Source organism: Lucilia cuprina, chromosome 5 (genome assembly GCF_022045245.1).
Source record: "Lucilia cuprina isolate Lc7/37 chromosome 5, ASM2204524v1, whole genome shotgun sequence".
In the NCBI taxonomy this organism is placed as follows: Eukaryota; Metazoa; Arthropoda; class Insecta; order Diptera; family Calliphoridae; genus Lucilia; species Lucilia cuprina.
This window is the reverse complement of record NC_060953.1, coordinates 54,226,687-54,228,926: the sequence shown is the minus strand read 5'-3', so window position 1 is coordinate 54,228,926 and position 2,240 is coordinate 54,226,687. Positions and strand designations below refer to the sequence as shown.

At 29.8% G+C, this 2,240-nt stretch overlaps 2 protein-coding genes across 3 annotated transcripts in view; both read left to right on the top strand.

Annotated features, from left to right (window-relative positions):
- LOC124419972 (protein giant-lens-like) overlaps positions 1-1,952 on the top strand; it is a 27,220-nt gene extending 25,268 nt beyond the window's left edge. The window contains exons 2-4 of the mRNA XM_046951300.1: positions 285-940; positions 1,011-1,182; positions 1,247-1,952. Coding sequence (XP_046807256.1) covers positions 285-940; positions 1,011-1,182; positions 1,247-1,459 — 1,041 coding nt within the window. The 3' untranslated portion in view covers positions 1,460-1,952. The remainder of the gene's footprint in view (positions 1-284; positions 941-1,010; positions 1,183-1,246) is intronic.
- The window catches only part of LOC111689609 (elongation factor-like GTPase 1), a 191,983-nt gene that overhangs the window by 124,930 nt on the left and 64,813 nt on the right, over positions 1-2,240 (top strand). The window lies entirely within an intron of this gene.

The window sequence follows — 2,240 nt, the reverse complement described above, 5'->3', positions numbered from 1 at the left end:
ATCTATCTATCTATCTATCTATCTATCTATCTATCTATCTATCTATCTATCTATCTATCTATCTATCTATCTATCTATCTATCAATCTATCTATTTACATACATCTCTATCTAATGTACAGTTAAGAAAAATAAAATATTTTATTTAAGCTGTGTTAAAAACTGATATTAGTATATATGATATCATATTATGTATATAGTATATATATTTCAAACTCTACTTAAAATGCAGAATACTTTTAAAAACATCTTTTTAATTCTTTACGACTTATGCTTGCTTTTTAGGACTCTGAGGACGATCTACCGGTTTGTGCACCCAATGCCGTGTGCTCTAAGATCGATTTATATGATACACCTTGGATAGAGCGTCAGTGTCGTTGTCCGTCCATTAACCGGGCACCCGAAATAATCATACATCACCATCACAAGGACCCACACTTGCATCAGAATCATAATACCGAAAAATATCACAGTTATTATGAACATTCAAAAATTCTTCATCAAAATAAACATCTACTATTAGATGCTGCCGGTTTTGCCGGCGATAAAAAATACGATAGTATTCATTTGAAAAAACTAATGCATAAATTGGGGGCTGTCTATGAGGATGATATTAATTTGCCCTCAGATTATATATTACATGATGAAAATTCGGCTTTAGCCAGCAATGAGGAAGGAGGTTCTTTGCTTTATACCGAAGATATAAACGATAATGAATATCCCCATTTAAGCAGAAAGAGTCAGCTGCAGCAAGAACAGCAACATCATTTGTATACGAATTCTGCACACATGAGACATTCGGGTCATATGGGTCATCAAGAGAAATTGACATATATTGGCGGTTGCCCTAGTGGTTTGGGTGTTGAGGATGGTCATACGATTGCCGATAAGACTAGACATTATAAATTGTGTCAGCCTGTGCATCGGCTGCCAGTGTGTAGGTAAGTGTTAGAGATTTTTATTGAAATCAAGATTTTTTTTTGTTTATGAATATAATTTATGTGATTTTAGACATTTCCGCGACTACACATGGACATTGACCACCTCAGCTGAGGTAAACTCAACAGAGCAGATTGTTCACTGTCGGTGTCCTAAGAATTCAGTGACTTATTTAACGAAACGAGAGCCAATGGATGATGGCAATTCGGGTTATAAATATTTGTTTGCGTGTTCTCCATTAACGGTAAGATTAAGATTTTAACTGAAATTTGAAATCAAATTAAATGTTTCCCCTTTTATTTTTACAGCGCCTGAGATGTCAACGCAAACAACCTTGTAAATTGTTTACAGTGAGAAAACGTCAAGAGTTCATTGATGAGGTCAATATCAATGCCTTGTGTCAGTGTCCTAAAGGTCATCACTGTCCCAGTCATCATACGCAGTCTGGCGTTATAGCTGGAGAAACATTTTTGGAAGATAATATCCAAACATATTCCGGTTATTGCATGGCCAACGATTGATTCTAAAGCATGCAAATTTCCAATATTTTGTAAAAATTTAAATACACAAATCCAAAAGTAAACTTCTTTGTTGTCATAGACATTCGTTAAGTTTTAAGTTTATGATTTAAGTTACAAAACAAACAACAACAATGAGAAAAAAAATTATTTAAAAAAAAATTTTGAACAGGTTCAAAATATTGTTTAAGTTTTTTTATTATTATTTTTTTATTAAAAAAAATTAATTTAATGTTTTATTTTTTATGACTGAGCCGCCAATAAAGAGTCTCATCCTAAAGCAAACGATAACAAAAACTATAAATTGAAAAATAAAATTTAATCTTTTTTAATAAGATTTACAAAAACCACTACTATTAATAATTGTAAACAACCAAATTCGTATTTAATAAGTTTTATTTTATAATTGTAATTTTTTTTAGTTTTATTTTATTATTATTTTTTTTATATTTTGTATTTAAGTTTCACCAACAAAACAAAGTCTTTTTTAAGGAAAACACAAAAATATTTATTTAAAAAAATTGTAAATATTATATTAACCGCGTAAATTATAGATTTTCTTTAAAACAACAAGTGTATAATGTATAATATAATAATTTAACATTTAGCTGTAGCATCAAAAACAGAAACAACAACAAAATAATTATAATAAAAAGAACAAACGAAAAATTTTTAAACAAATAAACAAATTTAACTCCACGAGTGCCAATTAAAGAAGTTTTTTTTAATGTGTTTTATATAAAACGAAATAGATGGATGTTATGGGGGAGGGTCTATATAGTCT